Here is an 18730-nt window from a genome sequence, read left to right on the forward strand (position 1 = left end):
TGAGACAGGGTCTCCCTGTAGCCCCAGCTGTCCTGAAACTCACTTTGTAGACCAGGCTGGCCTTGAACTCAGGCCTGCCTCTTGCCTCCCAAGTGCTGGGATTAAAGGCGTGAGCCACCACGCCCGGCTATAAAATGTCTTTTTTTTTAAAAAATACTTTATTATTTTTATTTTATGTATATGTATGTATTGCCTACATGTAGGTAAGTGTACCCATGTCATGCAATGCCCACAGAGGACAGGAGAGGCTGTCGGATCCCCTGGAACTGGAGTTATGGACAGTTGTTAGCTGCCATGTAGGTGCTGGGATTTGAACCCAGGTCTTCTGCAAGAACAGTCAGTGTTCTTAACCATTGAGCCATCTCTCCAGCCCCAGTAAAATATCTTTTTAAAGAAGAATTTTTCGCTGGGTGTGGTTGTGCAAGCCTTTAATCCCAGCACTCAGGAGGCAGAGTCAGGATCGCTGTGAGTTCAAGGCCAGCCTGGTTTACATAGTGAGTTCCAGGACAGCTGGGGCTACAAGGAGACCCTGTCTCAAAAAGACCAAAATAAATAAATAAATAAATTTTTGTCTTAATCAAGTAGTGTACCATGCTGTTCTCTTCATTCCTTTGCAACTTTTGTTTTTTCTATGGTTGGATTAATAGTTCTGTTTAGAGGAGGAAGCTGGCTCAGCAAGTAGAGTGCTTGCCATATACGTGTAAGGACTGGAGGATCCCCAGAAACCACATAAAAACTGGGTGGACATGAAGGCCTACCTGCAACCCCAGTACATGCAAGGCAGCAGAATCCTGGAGCAAGCTGCCTACTTAGACTAGCTGAGAGACCTGCCTTAATATATAAAATGGAAAGTGATTGAGGGAGATAGCCGATGTCAACCTCAGGCCTTCACATGCCTCACACATATGCTCACATACACCTGCATGTACTTTTGCCCTAATATGTGTGAACATGCATATGCAAACACACACCACACATACTATTATTACTACTACTGCTACTAGTGTCTATTTATTTTGCTTATTTTTCTTTTTAATTTTTTTTGTGCGTACATGTTCATGTATGTGTGCATGTATGTGGTAAAGATGTACATGCCTGTGTTTGTTTCTATGTGGTGGCCAGAGGTTGATGCAGGGTGTCTTATTCAATTGCTCATCATCTTATTTTTTTAAAACAGGAACTCACCAAATCTGGAGTTTATTAGTTCAGCTAGACTAGTTAGCCAGCAACCTCAGAGATCCTCCTGTCTCTACCTGACCAGCACTGGAATGACATGCTTGTGCTCCTGCATCCAGCTTTTTACATGGATGCTAGAGATCTGAACTCAGTCCTCATGCTTGCATGGCAAGCACTTATTGACTGACCTGTCTCTGAAGAAGTCCCCATTTCTTGGTTTTCTATCTTTTTGATTTTTGCTTGTTTATTTATTTATTTATTGTCTTTTTGAGACAGGGTCTCCTTGTAGCCCCAGCTGTCCTGGAACTCACTATGTAGACCAGGCTGGCCTCGAATTCACAAGGATCCGCCTGCCTCTGCCTCCCAAGTGCTGGGATTAAAAGCATGTGCCATCATGCCCAACTTTGCTTATTTATTTTTATTTTATGTGTATGGGTATTTTGCCCACATGTATATAAGTGCACCACATGCATGCAGTGCCCATGGAGACCAGAAGAGGTGGTAGATCCCTTGAAACCAGAGTTATATGATATAGCCACCATGTGGGTGTTGTAAACTGATCCTGTGTCCTCTGCAAGAACAGCCAGTGCTCTTAACCACTGAGCCATCTCTCCAACCCTGGTTTTCTATTGTGTTTTGTTTTTTGTCTTTTTGAGACAGGGTCTCCCTGTAGCCCCAGCTGTCCTGGAACTCACTATGTAGACCAGGCTGGCCTTGAATTCACAGAGATCCACCTGCCTCTGCCTCCTGAGTGCTGGGATTAAAGGCGTGCGCCACCACGCCTGGCTGGTTTTCTATCTTTAAAAAAATTATTTCACTTATTATTTTATGTGCACGAATGTTTTGCCTACATGTATGTGTGTTCCTGGTGCCCATGGAGATCACAAGAGAGCATCAGATCCCCTGGAAATGGAGTTATGGACAGTTGGCTATGTGGGTACTGAGATCCAAACCTGAGTCCTCTGGAAAAGCAACAAGGACTCTTAACTGCTAAGCCGTCTTTCCAGCCCCTGGTTTTTTTTTTTCTTTTTTTTTTGAGACAGGGTCTCCCTGTAGTCACAGCTAGCCTGAAACTCACTATGTAGACCAGACTGGCCTTGAACTCACAGAGATCCGCCTGCCTCAGTCTCCCGAGTGCTGGGATTAAAGATGTGCGCCACCATGCCTGGCCAGCCCCTGGTTTTCTATCTTGTTTGGTTGTGATATCCATCTGCCTGTCTATCTAATTATTTATTCACTTCTACACAGTTATATTTCTGTTTTTTTTTCTTTTTGCAGTAATGGGGATTGAACCCAGGGCTCAGATATGCTAGGCAGTTGCTTTACCCCTCTTCTAAATCCCCAACTCTATTACGTGTTTTTTTGATTATCAAAGTGTACTGATGAAAAATTGATATACAGTCTTAACAAAAATCACATTTTTTTTTTCTTTTCACAAAACTCGGGGCTATGTATATGGAAAGCAAATGCTGTACTACTGAGCTACGTCTTAAACCCCCTCCTCCTTTGTTTAAAATTTATTTATTTATTTTTATTTATTCATTTTTTGGTCTTTTTTTGAGACAGGGTCTCCCAGTAGCCCCAGTTGTTCTGGAACTCACTATGTAGACCAGGCTGGACTTGAACTCACAGAGATCCGCCTGCCTTTCCCTCTCAAGTGCTGGGATTAAAGGTGTGTGCCAGCACGCCCGGCTATTTTTTTTTTTTTTAAATATCTTATTTTATTTTTATTTTATGTGTATGAGTGTATTGCCTGCATGTATGTGAGTGCACCCGTGTCGTGCAATGCCACAGAGGTCAGAAGAGGGCTTTGGATTCACCTGGAACTGGAGTTAAGGACATGTCATAGCTGCCATGCGGGTGCTGGGAATCGAACCCGGGTCTTCTGCAAGAGTAGTCAGTGCTCTTAACTGCTGAGCCATCTCTCCAGCCCCTTTATTTTTAGTTATGTGTGTCTCTGTAAGTATGTGCATGTGAGTGTAGGTGCCCACAGAGTTCAGGAGAGGGTTTTGGATCCCCTGCAGCTAGAGTCACAGGTGATTGTGAGCTGCCTTCATGGGTGCTGGAAACTGATCTTGGGTCCTCTACAAGAGTAGTACACACTTTTAACCACTGAGTTATCTTTCCAGCCCCCCATCCCAACTTTTTAAAAAATTATTTTTTATGTGCTAGATGTGGTGGTGCAGGCCTTCATTACCAGTACTCTGGGAGGCAGAGGCAGGTAGATCTCTGTGAATTCTAGGCCATCCTGGTCTACAGGGAGTTCCAGGCCAACCAAGGTGACATGGTAGATCCTGTCTGCAAAAAAAATTTTTTTTCTTTTTTGAATGAATTTTGAGACAAGATCTCTCTTGCTAAGTGGCCAGAGTAGGCCTTAAACTTGGTATTCTTCTGCTTCAGCAGCTAGGATTACCGGTCTTTGCCACCAGGCCCAGCAGTCCTTTATTATTATTATTTTGTTGTTGTTGTTATTGTTGTAGTTTTAGATGTTTTTACAGCAGTCGGACACTAGATGGCAGAAGCGCCTTGGCTGAGACTGCAGAGGAAAAATGTGTGTCACTTTAAATCTTGGAGCCGCTTTTGGCTTTGTATTCCACAGTGGCTTCAAACTTGCTAGGTAGCTGAGGATGACCTTCGACTTCTGATCCTCCTGCCTCTCTACCTCCTGAGTGCTAGGATTATAGGCATGCATAACTATGTCTAGATTTTTGTTTTGTTTTGTTGTTTTGAGTTAGGGTCTCACTATGTAACCCTGACTGGCCTAGAACTCACTATGTAGAACAGGCTGGCCTCATTTTCACAGATATCCCCCTGCCACTGCCTAATGAGTTCTGGGATTAAAGATGTATGACCAAACTAGAGAGATGGCTGAGTAGTTAAGAGAGCTTCCTGCTCTTACAGGGGATCCTAGTTCTGTTCCTAGCACCAATGTGGGGTGACTCATAACTGCCTATAACTCCATCTCCAGACACCCTCTTCTGGCCTCCATAGGCACCCTCACACACATGTAGCATACACTCACACAGATGCATACCCATATACATAAATAAAAATAATTCTAAAAAAATTATATTAAAAAATTATATTTGCCACCACACCTGGCTATTTTTTTCAGTTGTGTGTGTGTGGGGGGGGTGCACATAAGTATGAAGGTGTGTGTGAATGCAGATGCCAGAGGAGGATATGGTATGTTTTGTATCTCTCACTCTCCACTTTATTTCATTGAGACAATATGTCTCCTTCACCAGAAGCTCACCATTTTGACTGACTGGCTAGAAAACTCATAGTATCCACCTGTCTCCAGCCCTCAACACCTGGGTTACAGGCAAGTGCAGCCATCCCTGGCTTTTAATGTTTGTGTTGGGAATTCAAACTCAGATCCTTAGGAGTGCTCTTACCCACTGAATCTTCTCTGCAGTGCTGCTTTATTGTTGTGGTTTTTGTTTTTGTTGTTTTTTGAGACAGGATCTCCCTGTAGCCCCCAGCTGGCCTGGAACTTGCTAGGTAGACCAGGCTGACCTCAATCTCGCAGAGATCCACCTGCCACTGTCTGCTGAGTGCTGGAACTAAAGGCATGCACCACCATGCCTAACTTGATTGTTTTAATAGACTTTCCCAAACAGCCATACATTTTGCATCCCCCACCTGCTGGGTGTGAGAGCTCTGGGGCTTCCTGTTACTGCAGCACTTGGGAACTTGTTTTGAGGTTCTAGCAGGGAGAGTAGTTGCTCTCCCCATACCCCTTCCTCTATTAGGGAACATCATCCTCTTTCACTGAGCATTGCAGCCCTGATTTTTTTGTTTTCTGTTTTTTCTTTTTTGAGATAGGATCTCCCCGTAGCCCCAGCTGGCCTGAAACTCAGTATATAGACCAGGCTGGCCTTGATCTCACAGAGATCTGCCTTCCTCTGTCTCTGGAGAGCTGGGATTAAAGCTGTGCACCACCACTTCTGGCTCTGCAGCCCTGGTTTTCAAGTCAGGGTCTCACTCTGTAACCCAGGCTGGCCTCAGAATTATGTCAGTGCTCCTGCCTTGGCCTCCCAGGTGCTGAGATTACATCCAGGAGCCACTATGTCCAGTTTTTTTAAAAAAATCACTTTTTTTCTCTTTCCTTCTTTATTTTTTAACTTTTTTTAAATTTATTTTTATTTTATGTATATGAGTGTTATGTTTTCATGTATGTAAGTATACTGGTGTATTGTGGTACCTGTGGAGACCAGAAGAGGACATCAGATCCTCTGGAACTGGAGTTACAAAAGGTTGTTATTTATCATGTGGGTGCTGGGATTTGAATCTGGGTCTTCTGTAAGAGTAGCCAGTGCTCTTAACTGCTGAGCCATCTCTCTAGCCCCCTTTCTTTTTTTAAAAAAAATTGTATTTTTATTGTATGTATATGAATGTATTGCTTTCATGTATGTAAGTGTACCTGTATCATGCAGTGCCCATGGAGGTCAGAAGAGGGTGTCAGATCCACTGGAACTAGAGTTATTGATGGTTGTTAGCAACCATGTAGGTGCTGGGAATCAAACCTTGGTCCTCTGCACAAGCAACCAGTGCTGTGTTTTTAAAAAAAAAATTTTTATTGAATTTTTGTGTGTTTCTTATAGAACATCTTAATCATCTTTATATCCCCTTCCCCATTGGACCCCTCCCATAGCCCCCTCACTGGCGTTCATACATTCTGTCATTTGTGTTAAGGCCTATCATGTCAAGTTAGTGTCCCTAGATGTCCCTCAGTGCAAGTTCATTCACTGAGGTCTAGTCAGCTTATCTAGAGTCCCTTTAAGAAGATCATCTCTTCCTTACTCAGCAGTAATCAGCTGCCAATAATTCTTCAACTAAGATTGGGGCCTGCTGTCCATTTCCACAGTTCTATGCTGGGTTTTTGTCTGCTTAAGTTTGTATGGGTCTTGTGAATGCTGACACCATTGCTGTAGGTTCATATAAGAAGGGTCCTAGGAACCTGTAGGACTGTATTTGCATATGGTCATGCACCACTTCTCTGCTTACAGTCTTTCTCCCTCTTTTGCAATGGTCCCTGAGCCTTGGGTAGGTGGACAGGAGTTCTGTCCAAGGACCCACACTTTGTAGACTCTTCTTATTCTCTACGTTTTGGCCATTTGTGATCTTTTGTGTTCCTGGCCCTCTGTTGCATGAGGAAACTTCATTGATGGGAATTGAAAGATGCATTAGTGTTCTTGTCATCCCTTGTTCTATGTTTTGTGAACCTTAGGTGTAGGAAGAGGTTGTATTGTAGATGTGCCACTTAGGCTTGGGCAATTCACAGACAATCTCTGTGTGTGACCAGTTGTGGAACTCTGTAATAATCTCTGTTGAAAAAGAAGCTTCTTTGATGGGTGGTGACTGGGATACTTGTCTATAAATATTTTGCACATAGTAATAAATTACATTTGTCTAGGGATGTGCGAAGCTTGGGGTTTTCTCTAAGATCTGTGACCTCTCCAGCTATGTGTATTTGGCTAGATTTACAGCACCACATGAGTTTTCTCCCATTGAGTGGGCTTTAAGTCCAATTATGGAGCTGTTGATTACCCCCAAGATAAAAGTGCCATCACTACACCAATGTTGTTTGCTGTGCCAGTCATTGATGTAATTTTTAGGCCTTGAAGCTGGGGTTGGACCATAGATTGACATTCTCCCTTAGTAGCTTGCATAGTGCTCTCCAAAGCTATGAGATGGGCTAGCCTTCAGGGGAGGTGGCCTCAAGTCAGTTCTAGCTCCATTGCTCCAAATCCTGTGTCCAAAGTATGTCCTGTCTTCAACAATAGGGTCTTACCTTCAAGTTCTGGGAGGCAATGAAGGGCTATAGCTTTTGTAATTTTGGGAGCCTCTTGGACTACCCTGGCCAACAACTCAAAGGAAGGTTTCTCCTGTCTGACACTGTTTCTCGTTATATAGCCTTCAGCTATACACACAGACACATGTAGAGATATTGTATGTGTAATTTTTCAGTAGGTTTTTGGACTAATACAGATTCCCTCTGTTTTTAAAAATATTTTTGCAGCTGGGTGTGGTGGCGCACGCCTTTAGTCCCAGCACTTGGGAGGCAGAGGCAGGCAGATCTCTGTGAGTTCAAGGCCAGCCTGATCTACATAGTGAGTTCCAGGACAGCTGGGGTTACAGGGAGACCCTGTCTCAAAAAGACCAAAAACAAAACAAAACAAAACAAAACATTTTATAAGCTGGGCATGCTGGCACACGCCTTTAATCCCAGCACTCAGAAGGCAGAGGCAGGTGGATCTCTGTGGATTCAAGGCCAGCTTGATCTACATAGTGAGTTCCAGGCCAGCTGGGGCTACAGGGAGACCCTGTCTCAAAAAGACCGAAAAAAAAAAAAAAGAAAAATAAATAAAAAACAACATTTTATTTATTTTTATTTTGTGTGTATGAGTGTTTTGCCTGCATGTAGATGCACCATGTGTGTGCAGTGCCCAAGGAGGCCAGAAGAGGGCATAAGATTCCCTGGAACTGGATTTACTGATTTTTGTTAGCTACCACCTGGGTATTGAGAACTGAACTTGGGTCCTCTGGAAGGGCAGCCAGTGCTTTTAAATGCTGAACCATCTTCAGCCCTTTTTTGTTTTTTGAGATAGGATGTCACTCTTTTTTTTTTTTGTTTGTCTTTTTGAGACAGGGTCTCCCTGTAGCCCCAGCTGTCCTGGAACTCACTATGTAGACCAGGCTGGCCCCAAACTCACAGAGATCCGCCTGCCTTTGCCTCCCAAGTGCTGTGATTAAAGGTGTGTGCCACCATGCCCAGCGGATGTCACTCTTACTATGTAAACCTGGCTGGCCTGGCACTTTGAGGCAGGGTCTTATGTATCCCAGGTTGTCCTCAAATTCACTGAATAGCCAAGGATATAACCTTGAACTTCTGATCCTCCTGTCTCCACTACCCAAATGCTAGGGTTAGAGAACTGTGTCACTATGCTTAATTTATGCAGTGCTGGTGATTGAATTCAGGGTTTTTATGCATGTTAGGCAAGCACTCTATCAACTGAGCTATATCCTCAGCTCAAATCACAACTTTTTTTTTGAGACAGGGTCTACCTGTACCCACAACTGGCCTGGAACTCTATGTAGACCACACTAGCACTCACAGAGATCCGCCTGCATCTACCCCGCCCCCCCCTCAACACTGGGATTAAAGGTGTGGACCACCACCCCTGGCCCTCAAATCACATCTTTTTTTGGTCTTTTTGAGACAGGGTTTCCCCTGTCCTGGAACTTGCTATGTAGACCAGGCTGGCCTCAAACTCACAGAGATCCTCCTGCCTCTGCCCCCCAAGTGCTAGGATTAAAGGCATGTGCCTCCATGCCTGGTTTCAACACACCTGGTTTCAAATCACCTCTTAATATTTGGAAAGTACAGGATCTGGGGGTATTGTTTAGTGGTAGAGTATGCTCTTAGCATGTATAAAACCTTGAGTTTTATCCTCAGAACCACCAAAAAACAGAAGAAGCAAACAAAAAATTGTAGAGAATAAAATTTCTTAATCACTTGTCATTTTTTCCCTAAAGAAATTAGATCACATTGTACATCCTAGGTTTGTTTTATTTTGTTTGTTTTGCTTTTGAGACAGGCTCTCACTCTGTAGTCCCAGCTGCCCTTGAGCTCTGAACTTCTTGCTTTAGCCTCTTGAGGAATGCTGGGAATGCAGTCCTGCACCCCACATTGCTATAGCTTCTGTGGTCAGCTCAGGTTACAGTGTGACTTCCCGTCTGTTTATGGAACTCATACTTGTCAGCCTTTACTTTTGTTCCTAATATTTGGCACTATATAAGTGCTTGAGGCTATGTGTGTTCTTTGTTTTTGTTTTTGTATCTCTGAGTATTTCCTTACTATATATTTCTAAGCCAAGAATTTAATGAAGCTCTTGTTTGTGTGTGTGCGCATGTGCTTGTGTATACATGTAGAAGCCAGAGGTTGAGGTTGAGTGACTCCTCTATCCCTCTCTACATTAAAATTCCTTTGTGTGTGTGTGTGTGTGTGTGTGTGTGTGTGTGTGTGTGTGTGTGTACATGTGGAGCCAAGCATGTGGAGGTCAGGGGACAACTTACATAGGAGCCAATTCTCTCATTCTACCATGTGAGTCCTGGGGTTTGACCTCAGATTGTAAGACTTGGTGGCAAGCGCCTTTACCCACTGAGCCATCTTGCCAGCCCTGTTAGCTTATTTTCTGTGATTAATTTTTGAGGGCCTCTTACTGAACCTGAACCTCACTAAAGCTAGACTAGCTGGCCAGTGAGCCCTGGGGATCCTCCTGTCCCTGCTTCCCAGTGCTTGGAACTACAGATGTGTTCTTGGCCTTTTTCATGGGTGATGGGGCTGAGGGGGGCAGTTAAGCTCTTCATGCTTACATAGCAAGCACCTTACCTTTACCTGTTGACCTATCTTCCAAGGCCCTAGACAGAGAATTTCCATATGAAAACAAATGCCATGCTACATATTGTCCAATTACCTTCTGGAATGGAAAATCTTTTTAGTTTCTTCAGTAGGACTTTTCAGGAGGACAATTATTTGTGATTTATGATATAGATATTTTCTTCCTTTTAAAAGCCCCCTCCCCAAGAAAAGGATAAAAAGGAAAAAACAAAGCCAGATATGGTGACACCTGTCTGTAATCACAACTACCTATAACTCTAGCTGCAGGGAGATCTGATATCCTTTTCTAGGCATGCACACACCACTTGTGGCATACACTCACACAGACACATATACATACTTATACATGAATTTTAATAAAGGTGGATAGTGCCTAAAGAACAACACCCATGTGACCTCCATGCACACTGGCACACACATGAGCACCCAAATACATACACATATACACACACATAAACACACACACACACACACACACACACACACACACACACACATATATAAAGAAGAGAGATTTCTGTGCTCAGAGAAGAGGTGAAGAGAAATGAAGGAAGCCATTGGTCACAGGATACATGGCTTCCCTGTTTCAGTGGTGATAGTAAGTTGGGGGTACAGCTTAGTGGTTTGATCTCCACCACTGAAAGGAGAGGGGGAGGGGAGAGAGAGAGAGAGAGAGAGAGAGAGAGAGAGAGAGAGGGAAAATAATAGTATCTGATAATAGTATCTGAAAACAGATTCTGCTTCTGTGATTCCTTGCAGGGCATCACAGGGCTATATCGGGGCATGGCTGCGCCCATCATCGGGGTCACTCCCATGTTTGCTGTGTGCTTCTTTGGGTTTGGTTTGGGAAAGAGACTACAACAGAAATCTCCAGAGGATGTGCTTAGGTAAGTATTTTCAGGCCTGGGGCACTCAGTACTGTTCTTGGAGGTGTGGTGTATGTTAAAAGTCTTAGCCAGGCATGGTGGTGCATGCTTGTAGTCCTAGCACTTGGGAGGCAGAGGCAGGCGGATCTCTCTGAGTTCAAGGCCAGCCTGGTCTGCATAGTGAGTTCCAGGACAGCTGGGGCTACAGGGAGACCCTGCTTCAAAAAGACCAAAAAAAGGAAAAAAAAAAGTCAAGTCTTAGCAAACAGGCTGTCTCATGGGTCCACAGGGTTGACTGGTAGTTCCGTGTGAAAAGAGTACCTGAGTTTCCTTTGTCCTGTGAACTGAAAGGGTAAAGGAAGGAAAAAGTCCTCCTCTGCTTCCTTGCCAGGTAGTCATGATTTCTTATTGTTAGTAAATCCCCACTGCACATGGCGATTTGGGAAGCTGAATGCTAAAATGTGTGTCAGATACTGTGACTGGTGCCTGGTGCTGGGGTAACTAGAAAAGCAGCCTTGTTTTCTGTTACCTAGTTCAGAGAGGGGTTCAACTTTTGTTCTATTTCATTTTTATAACATGATTATAATTGTAATGATTAAAAATATTGGTTTCTGCTTTAAAGTCAAGTAAGTTTTTTTTGTTCTTTGCTGTTCTTTTTTGAGACAGGATCTTATAATGTAATTCTAGTTGAACACACTATGTAGCCAAAGCTGGCCTTGAACTCATTGAACTTTTTTTTTTTTCAGATAGGGTCTCATATAGTCTAGGCTGGCCTTGAACAACTGATCTTCCTATGTTCACTTCCCAAGTGCTGGGCTTACAAGCAGGTACCACCATGCTTGACTTTTTATTTTTTGGTATAGGGTCTTGCTATGTTCCCCTCCCTAACTGGCCTAATACTTGTTGTATAGACCAGGATGGCTCTGAACTTGAGGCAATTCTCTTGCTTCAGCCTCCTAAGAGCTGTGATTATAGGTATAAACCACCACACCTGCTTTTTTGTTTCTTTTCTTTTTTTACAGGATGGCTCGAATTCACGGAGATCAACCTGCCTCTGCTTGGGGTCAAAGGCATGTGTTTTCACCTGGCCGGCCCTTTATTTATTTTATGTACCTGTGTGGTACTGGGGATTGAACCAGGGCTATGGGCATGCTAGGCAAGTACTCTATCACTGAGCTATGTCCCCCAGCCTGGTCTCAAGTGGTAGGATTAAGGATGTATGTCATCATGTCCCCCAAATCACATTTTAATATTTGGAATATACAGGCATCTGGGAGTGTTGCTCATTGATAGAATATGCTTAGCATATACATCCCTACATCCCTGTCCATTGTTTCATTGTTTTCGTTCCTTCCTTCCTTCCTTCCTTCCTTCCTTCCTTCCTTCCTTCCTTCCAGCAGAGTTTTAAGCATTTTGTTCATTTTTTAGATCACCATACAACATAATGTTTCATAATGCATCTTCATAAATATTTGCCATATTTCATATTTATTGACTCCCTTCCCTCCCTCCCTCCCTCTTTTCTCTCCCCCTTTCTCTTTCTTTCTTTTCTTTTCTTTTCTTTGAGACAGGGTCTCACATAGCTTAGACTGGCCTCAAATTCCCTATGTAGATGTAGCCAAGGAACTTCTGATCCTCTTGCCTCTACCTCTGGAGTCCTGGGATTATAGTTGTGTACCTCCACTCTTGGTTTTATGCAGTGCTGGGAATTGGACACAGGGCCTTGTGCAGCCTACCAACTGCAGTACATTCCCAGCCCCTGTATATTTTCTTTTAGTAAATTTTTAGTGTTGGTTTGGGGTATAAAGAGACAATTGAGTCAGAATTATAGCTCAATATTTTAAAACTAGTTAATGTACAAGCTTCTCAGGGTACAGGGGAATTTTGAGTGAATTCCTTGGGTTGACAAGGTGTCCTGAGCCTGGGAGGCTGCAGAAACACAGGAACCACCAAGGCTGGCCAGACTTGGTGTCCAGGAGCTCAAGGGAGGAAGCCAGGGTGCCACATGGTGGTGTTCTCTTACTACTTCAGTCCATAGCCGGCAGAGTGAGGGCTGAAGATGCAAATAAAGGTCTTTTAACATCAAGTTCTTTTCTTTTTTTTAAAAAATAATTTATTGAGAATTTCATACATGCATATAAGGTGTTTTGATCAAATCCATGCTCACTCTCTCCCCTCCAACTCCTCCCATATCTCGCCATCACTTTTTTCTGATAACTTCATATACTTTCTTCTTCTTTTTTTTGTGGGGCTTTTTGCTACCCTAACATTCCCCACTCTGAAGAGGTAACCCTAAAATCTTTTAAGGATTAGATAAAAGCTCCCAAATACTTTAGTATTTTTGGCCTTTGGAATGGAGGGTGTTGCTAAGAGGCCCAAGGACATTGTGACTTTTAGCCAAAAAACTGGCTACTTTTCTTTGGGGTCTTTTTACCCTAAATGCCTAGTCAATTCCTACCTCCTATTCTTATCACACCATCCTCTGAAGAGGTTACCCAACTTGTGGTTAGGGAATCTGGACACAGACCGCTCTGGCTTCTTCTATGCTGAACAGGGACCCAGGGTGAGGCAATTGGGGTACCCCTTCAGTGGTTCTACCTAAAAGACTCTCAAATTGCATAACTTTTTTGTGTGTGTGAAGGAGAAGTAAAGGCAAGAATAATTAGCATTACAAATTCTAGGCAGGGAACTAGAAAAAAGTCAGAGTAGGACAATTTTCAAATGTTCATATGAGAGTCCATTGGAATTTCTTGACAAGGGCTTCCAAAATCATCCCTCTATTGGGCTCCTCATTTTTCTTTTGTCTCCCAAGGCTGGACTCTAGAGTGATGGATTCAGGATTTGTTTTCAGGTATTTTGATAGCTGTTGGAGTGGTTAGAATCAGTGTCAATTCTCTCTCAAAGGCTTCTAGATAAGGAGAGAAAACAAATTTAGCCATCATTTTAGAACAACACCAGGTTGTCTCCCTTAGCTACAGGTGGGCACTACAGCATTGGAAACCAATATTTGAAGTCTTACATCTGAGCAGCACTTTCTGAATAGGAACAAAATTATCAATGAGAAATAATTGTCTAAATAACTTTTTATATAGACTTAAGCCTATTGTCTGGGAAGTGTAATCCTTTGAACTCTTAAAGAAATATGCTGATGACTTTACTCTTTGGTTATACTTTCCTTTGGGGTGTTTAAGACCATGCCATTGGCCCAGGTAAACCAAATTATTTTTATTCTTAAGGCCATTTGAGGATCTGTTCCTCAGGGGTCACACGGGCTTGGGAAGAGCTCCTGGCTCCTTTTCTTTTATAAGTTTCATCTATATGAACAAAGGGAATGTGGAATAAAGAAACAGGCAGCCAACAATGGACATACAGTGTGTAAAAGAAAGATATCTGTTGCTGTTTATTTTACTTTGCTTTTGGGCAAGGTACTTAAACCTTACAGTTGTTACCATAGAATTTCCTGGCATATCCAATCTGATGCATCCTCTTCAATATGCTTTTAAACTGGCTTTCACAGGCATTCCACCTAAGGGAGCATTTACATACATGTAGGCAAAACATTCATATACATAAATTTTTAAAAAACTATATTTTATGTTTACGAGTCCTTTTGGTGCATGTATGTATATGTACCTTCTACATGCATTGTCACTGGAGGTCAGAAGAGCACATCAGATCCCCTGGAACTGGAATGGATCATTGTTAGCTGTCATGTGGGTGTTGGCAAATGAACTTAGGTTCTCTAGAAGTGCAGCAAGTGCTCTTAACCTCTGAGACATCTCTCCAGTATTTAATTATTTAACTAATAAAAGGGAATGAAATACATAAAAAATATTTTATTTATTTATTTATTTAATTTATTTATTTATTATTTTTTGAGACAGGGTCTTCCTGTAGCCCTAGCTGACCTGGATTCATTATGGAGACCAGGCTGGCCTCGAACTCACAGAGATCCGCCTGCCTCTGCCTCCCAAGTGCTGGGATTAAAGGTATGTGCCACCACACCCGGCCCTTATTTATTATTTTTATTTTATGTGTATGTGTATATTGCCTGCATGTACGTAAGTGCACCTGTGTCGTACAATGCCGGAGGAGGACAGAAGATCCCTTGGAACTGGAGTTACTCACAGTTGTTAGCTGTCATGTGGGTGCTGGGATTTGAACCTGGGTCTTTTGCAAGAAAAGTCAGTGTTCTTAAGCACCGAACCATCTCTCCAGCCCCGTTTTTAGTTTTTTTTTTTTTTTCAGTCTTTTTGAGACAGGGTCTCCCTGTAGCCCCAGCTGTCCTGGAACTTACTATGTAGACCAGGCTGGCCTTGAACTCACAGAGATCTGCCTGCCTCTGCCTCCCAAGTGCTGGGATTAAAGGCGTGCACCACCACACCCGGCTCTCTCCACACTGTTTTCCATAGAGGTTGCATGAATTTTCAGTCCCACCAGCAATTTTCTCCACATCCTCGCCAGCATTTGGTATCATTGGTTCTCTTGATTCTAGCCAGTCTGATTGGGGTAAGGTGATGCCTTAGGGTGGTTTTTATTTGCATTTCCCTAATTACTAACAATGTTGAACACTTTTTGAGATATTTCTTAGCTATCTTTCTTTCTTTGAGAACTCTCTGTTTAGATCTTTAGCCCATCTTTTAATTGGGTCATTTAGTTTCTCAATTCTTTGTTTTTTGAGTTCTTTATAGATTATGGATGTTAAACCTCTGTCATGTCAGGTGTGTCACTGGTGAAGTTTTTTTCCCATTCTGTGGGTTTTCTCTTCACTTTTTTGATTGATTGTTTGGCTGTACAGAAGATTTTTAGTTTATTGAGGTCCCACTTGTTGATTGCTGACCTTAATTCCTGAGCAACTTCTGTCTGATTTAGAAAATGCTTTTCCGGGCTGGGGAGATGGTTCAGTGGTTAAGGACACTGGTTGCATGACATGGGTGCACTTACCTACATGCAGGCAATAGACAGGGTCTCCCTGTAGCCCCAGCTGTCCTGGAACTCACTATATAGGCCAGGTTGGCCTTGAACTCACAGAGATCCACCTGCCTCTGCCTCCCCAGTGCCGGGATTAAAGGTGTGTGCCACCACGCCTGGCTACCATGCTGTTTTTATGACTATAGCTCTGTAGTATACTTTGAGATCTGGTATAGTAATACCCCCAGCATTGCTCTTTGCTCAGGGTTGCTTTGGCTATCCGGGGTCTTTTGAGCTTCCATACGAATTTAAGGATGGTTCTTTCTAATTCTGTTAAGTATGTCATTGAGAATTTGATTGGGATTGCATTGAATCTATGTATTGTTTTTGGTAGGATGGCCATTTTCACAATATTCTTCCAATCCATGAACATGGGATGTCCTTCCATCTCCTGGTATCTTCTTCAATTTCTTTAACAATTTAAAATTTTCATTGATGTTTTTGGTCAGATTTATTCCAAGATACTTTACTTTTTTTGCAGCAATTGTGAATGGGAGCATTTCCCTGTATTCTTTCTCCAATTGCTTGTTATTGGTATATAGAAAGGCTACTGATTTTTGTAGATTGGTTTTATAACCTGCCACTATACTGAAAGTATTGATCAGTTCTAGGAGTTTTCTGGTGGAACTTTTGGGATCTCTTAGGTGTAATATCATATCATCTGCAAAAAGTGATAGTTTGATCACTTCTTTCCAATTAGTACTCCTTTAATTTCCTTCTCCTGTTTTATTGCTCTAGCAAGAGTTTCAAGCACTATGTTGAAGAGAAGTGGAGATAGTGGACATCCTTGTCTGGTTCCTGATTTTAATGGGAATGCTTCCCGTTTGTCTCCATTTAGAATGATGTTGATTGTGGGTTTGTTGTATATAGCTTTAATTATGTTGAAGTATAGTCCCTCCAGTCCAGTTCCTTCTAGGACTTTGAACATAAATACATGCTGAATTTTGTCAAAAGGCTTTTCTGCATCTATTGAGATGACGATGTGGTTTTTGTCTTTGAGTCCATTTATATGATTAATGACGTTTGTTGACTTGCGTATATAGAACCAGCCCTGCATGTCTAGAATAAAGCCTACTTGATCATGGCGAATGATCTTTTTGATGTTTTCTCTGAACACTTGGTGGTCTTTTGATATGTGTGCCAACTCACAGCTGTACGAGGGCATACTTATGGGCTGTGTTCCCATATAATTACTTATATTTGCACTCAGAGAAGCAGCCTTTTTGTAGGAGTACATTGAGGCACTTAGGAACCTATCCCCATAATCCTGTCTGCCCTGCTGCATTTACCTCCCTGCAGTGGTCTTTGGTGTGGAAAGGAGTATAGGAAGGCCCAGCTCTCACAGGTACCTCCCTGGAATGGGGGTCACAGTGTCTACATGGTGTTCTGTGTACATACAAGATCCCATTTAGAGGAAAGCCCCATAGGGTTTGGTGACCTGGGGCCTTGCTGAGAGGGACAGCAGCATGACCTGAGACTGAGAAACTGTATGTATGAAGACAAGTCTCTTATGCCACCTGGGTCAGGCTCAGGGGCAGAGTGGCTGTTTGTTTTTGGGGAAAACTGTCTGGCAATTAGCAATGATTACAGCTCTCTGAATAGCTTTATACTTAAATAGTCGCCGGGCGTGGTGGTGCACGCCTTTAATCCCAGCACTTGGGAGGCAGAGGCAGGTGGATCTCTGTGAGTTCAAGGCCAGCCTGGTCTACATCGTAAGTTCCAGGACAGGTGGGGCCATAGGGAGACCCTGTCTCAAAAAGACAAAAAAATAAAACAAAACAAAACAAAAAACTAGCACTAGGGATTGACCTAGGACCTCACACATGCTGGATAAGCATTATACCACTTAGTTATAGCTACAACCCAGTTTTCCTCTTTTTTTTAACTTTTTATTTTTGAGACAGTGATTCCTAGGCTGGCCTTCAAGTCATTCTATAGCCCAGGGAGGCCTTGAACTTAAAAGATCTTCTTGCCTCAGGTTCCCAAGTAACTAAGATTATAGACCTCCACCACCAGACCTAGAAGATTTATTTGTTGATATAAATTGGTGCAGCCACTGGGAGTAGTGGCACATGCCTTTAGTCTCAGCACTCAGGAGGCAGAGGCAGGCAGATCTCTGTGAGATCAAAGCCAGCCTGGTGGTCTATATAGTGAGTTCCAGGCCAGTTGGGGCTCTGGCTGGCGTGACTTGGTCTCAAAAAGACATAAATAAATAAATAAATAAATAAGTAAGTAAATAAATAAATTGGTGCAACCACTTTGGCAGACTATCACATGATCGCTCAGTTATTTATTTTTTTTAATTAAAAGAAGCATTTCATTACAACAGCATTAACCTATTCAATAACATTTTTCTGAGCTAGGGTGCCCCGGCCCTGCGGGGCTTCAACGTTGGGGGGTTGGGAGAATAACCTGAAGGAATGAAACAAACAAGGAATGCGAGGAAATGGAGGCAAGACAAGGATCTGATCAAGCCTCAAAATTTTATTTGAAAGCAGCAGACATATATACTGGTAGTTGGGAGGGGGAAGGTGAGGAGAAGGAAAGTGCTGGGCAGACGCTAATTGGATGCTATAGCTAGGGAGGTTTATTTCTTATCCTAAAGGAACATCTGCTAACTGCTATGGTGAGCATAAAACATTTCTCAAGGCTGACTTAGCCTGGGTCACAAAGTTGTTTTTCTACATTCTTTAACTAAGTGCTATCTTATAGAAACTTACAGAAAACCATAAAGCTGTCTTTTCTCAAGGCCATAGAGATTTGCAGGAAACCATAAGGCTGTCTTTTCTCAAGACCATAAAGATGTTTTTCTTCTGGCCTTTTGGCTCCCAACACCATCTCCTGCCCCTGGTGTCTCTCGCTCTGCATTGGCCTGTGCTCAATATGGCAGTAGCTCCACTCCTTTTTCCTAATGTGCTCCTCATCTCACCCAGGGAGGAGCCCCTGAGACTGGTGGGGCATTACCCAACCCTGCCTTTCCAGGAGCTCTGTTCCAAAAATGGCGACTACCCCATTCACAGCTGTGCTTGAAAGTCCACACCTAAACATAAGTCTGGTGGGTTCCCAACAGCCACAAAAAAATGGTGAGAAAGCGGCCTTGTGGTTTTTCTAGTTTAACCTCCATAGTCCTGCCCCTTTGACTCCTTCCACAGAGCATGGGAAGGAGGTGGAACTATGGCTTATCAGAGGAACTTCGAGTCACAGCTAGTTTTAAAAGAATGGGCATAGGGGCTGAAGAGATGGCTCAGTGGTTAAGAACAGTGGTTGTTCTTGCAGAAGACCCAGGTTTGATTCCCAGCACCCACATGGC

At 42.9% G+C, this 18730-nt stretch overlaps 1 protein-coding gene across 1 annotated transcript in view; it reads left to right on the forward strand.

The window, feature by feature from the left end:
- Nucleotides 1-18730, forward strand: part of Slc25a20 (solute carrier family 25 member 20) — a 46775-nt gene that overhangs the window by 11105 nt on the left and 16940 nt on the right. Inside the window, exon 3 of the mRNA XM_008853225.3 lies at nt 10343-10470. Coding sequence (XP_008851447.1) covers nt 10343-10470 — 128 coding nt within the window. The remainder of the gene's footprint in view (nt 1-10342; nt 10471-18730) is intronic.

This window comes from Nannospalax galili, unplaced genomic scaffold (genome assembly GCF_000622305.1).
Source record: "Nannospalax galili isolate Female #2095 unplaced genomic scaffold, S.galili_v1.0 scaffold786, whole genome shotgun sequence".
In the NCBI taxonomy this organism is placed as follows: domain Eukaryota; kingdom Metazoa; phylum Chordata; class Mammalia; order Rodentia; family Spalacidae; genus Nannospalax; species Nannospalax galili.